Source organism: Labrus bergylta, unplaced genomic scaffold (assembly GCF_963930695.1).
Source record: "Labrus bergylta unplaced genomic scaffold, fLabBer1.1 SCAFFOLD_162, whole genome shotgun sequence".
NCBI classification, from domain to species: domain Eukaryota; kingdom Metazoa; phylum Chordata; class Actinopteri; order Labriformes; family Labridae; genus Labrus; species Labrus bergylta.
The window spans coordinates 35,835-38,372 of NW_027077314.1; the positions used below are offsets into that span (position 1 = coordinate 35,835).

Genomic DNA, 2,538 nt, shown 5'->3' on the forward strand with positions numbered 1-2,538 from the left:
TGTGTGTTCATGTAGGGTTTTGTGTATGTGTCTGTGTGTGTGTGTGTGTGTGTGTGTATGTGTGTGTGTGTGTGTGATAAACCTCCTGCATGTTTTCGCAGTGTCTCTCTTTTTTCTTGTGTGTGTGTTCAAGTTTGACACATGCAGACAAGTAACAGCAGCTGAGTGTCACTTATAAATGCACATAAAGACATGCACATGCACACACACACACACACACACACACACACACACACACACACACATACTGTGGGTGATTGACAGCAGCAGCAGGGCTGTAAGGCGATGGCTCTGTAATCTGTAATAAGGAGGTTTATGGGAGCTCTCTGACTTTTGGGTGGACTGAAGAGGACGACCATGGCAGGAATCAAAGTTGTTAAATATCTGATATTCTCCATCAACTTTCTTTTTTCCGTGGCTGCTCTTATCGTCTTCGGCTTGTCGGTGAACGCCAGGATCCATAGGGTGTACTATCACATCACTGACGACGCTCTCCAAGCCGTTGACCTCCTGATAGTTATCGCCGTGGTGACTCTGATTTTCTCTTTCCTCGGCTGTTATGGAACGGTCAGGGAGAGCCGCTGCCTGCTCATCCTGTTCTTTGTGGGTCTGCTCATCGTGTTCCTCATGCTGTTGGCTGTGGTCATGTTGGGGGCCATTGCCAGAAGACCAGCTTTCCATGAGGAGCTGAAAAATGAAATTAAGCAGCAGCTTCTCCCGCTGAGTGAACAGCCGAAGGACATCCAGGAGGATCTTCACGAGGTGGAGAGAAGCAGCTTCTGCTGTGGCCTGGTCGACGGGTATCTGGACTGGGGCGAGGTGGCGCCGGACTCATGTACCTGCAGGGATGCAACCAGGAAGTGCGAGGTAGTGGACGGACGAGAGATCTACTCCACACCGTGTTTGTCGTATATATTGACGATGGTGGACATTGTGGTGGTGACACTCATGACCACGGGGTGTGTGCTCGGTGCACTGACAATCCTCGAGATGGTTTTATCTTTAGTGTTGATTTGTAAGAGCTGAGAATCTGCCTGAATCTGTTGATTCAACATTCAACAGAGTGATGATCTAACCAACTTTGCAACGATCACCAGGAGTTACTTTAAGTAAGAGCTTTGGTCTGGGCAGAAATAGTTTCAGAAATAGTTTTGTTTTTTTTGTTTTATAACCACTGATAATTCTGCATCATTGTTGATGTCACATTCTGTTTATTATCTGTTGTAAGCTGCTGCATTTGTTTTATTGTAATGAACCGCTGTGTTCGCCTATATATGTAATGCTATGCTAGTTTACCTTCAGTCAACAGCTTTCACAATCAGAAAGACCAGTGTACCCGCCGTTGAATCAAAGTCTGGCCACTGGCTTTCTGGTGTTTAAGTAACAGTTACTGAACTCAGCTCAGAGAGCTCAAACTATTTCAAAAGGTAGCCACACGGCTTCCTTTGTTGTCCACCATGTTGTCACCATGTGACGAACCCACATGGTGCATTGTCTCTCTCAACCATCTTGTTTTCTCTCTCTCTCTCTATCTCTCACATCCACACACACACACACACACACACACACACACACACACACACACACACACACACACACACACACATTGCTTAGATTAGTTTATAATAGTTATTTGTTTGATTAAGTTTATTGATTTTTATTGATGTTGCTTTGTTTAAATAAATTCTGTTATAATTTAAGAGAGCAGTTGTTTGTGATTACTGGTGTATTTGCATTGTGATATAGGCTGAGAGGGCTTTGTGTACAGATTTCACGCCTTCAATTTATTGAATATAGTTATTAATTTTTAATAATATTAGTAATTAAATAACTAATTTGAGACTGATTTGAGTGATATTTTGGTTATATTTCCCTGATTCCAGGGTGGTGCCCCAAGAGTGATTAAACATAGTTTAATGATATTTTATTTATATTATTAATAATTAAATATAATTATTAAAGAATATAACCAAAGTTGACTTGATACAACCCCAACAGTATTTAGTTTAGCTCGTATATTTATTTTCTTGTCTTCTGGATACTCAAAGCTTTTTCTCTGTTTCTCTCTCTTTCTCTGTTTCTCTCTCTCTCTCTCTGTGGAAAAGAGAAAGTCCGAGCGAGCTTATTGAGTGAGGAGGATATACTGTACAAGGAGCAGAGATTATCTCTCCTCCGACTCCTCGTCTCCTTCTCTGTTTGTCTTTCAGCACCGCTCGTCTCCACATCGACAGGAGGGGGGGGGGGGGTCAGAATTGGATTGCAGTGATCCCTGCATGATACCATCTCTCTCTCTCTCCGTCTCCCTCTCCCCCTCTCTCTCTCTCTCCCTCTCTCTCTCTCTCTCCGTCTCCCTCTCCCCCTCTCTCTCTCTCTCTCTCTCTCTCTCCCTCTCTCTCTCTCTCTCTGTCTCTCTCTGTCCCTCTCTCTCTCTGTCTGTCTGTCTCTCTCTCTCCCTCTCTCTCTCTCCCTCTCTCTCTCTCTCTCTCTGTCTCTCTCTCTCTCTCTCTCTGTCTGTCTGTCTCTCTCTCTCCCTCTCTC

General features: G+C 44.1%; 1 protein-coding gene across 1 annotated transcript; it reads left to right on the forward strand.

Moving 5' to 3' along the window:
- The first annotated feature begins 249 nt into the window (after positions 1 to 249).
- LOC109978813 (tetraspanin-8-like) lies at positions 250 to 1,680 on the forward strand. The gene has a single exon (XM_020628027.3). It carries the CDS (start codon positions 358 to 360, stop codon positions 1,024 to 1,026), a length of 669 nt encoding a protein of 222 aa, XP_020483683.3. The 5' UTR covers positions 250 to 357; the 3' UTR covers positions 1,027 to 1,680.
- The last annotated feature ends 858 nt before the right edge of the window (positions 1,681 to 2,538 follow it).

Excerpts from the sequence above, each read along its gene's own strand:
- LOC109978813 (XM_020628027.3), top strand. The coding sequence starts at position 358 with ATGGCAGGAATCAAAGTTGTTAAATATCTGATATTCTCCATCAACTTT.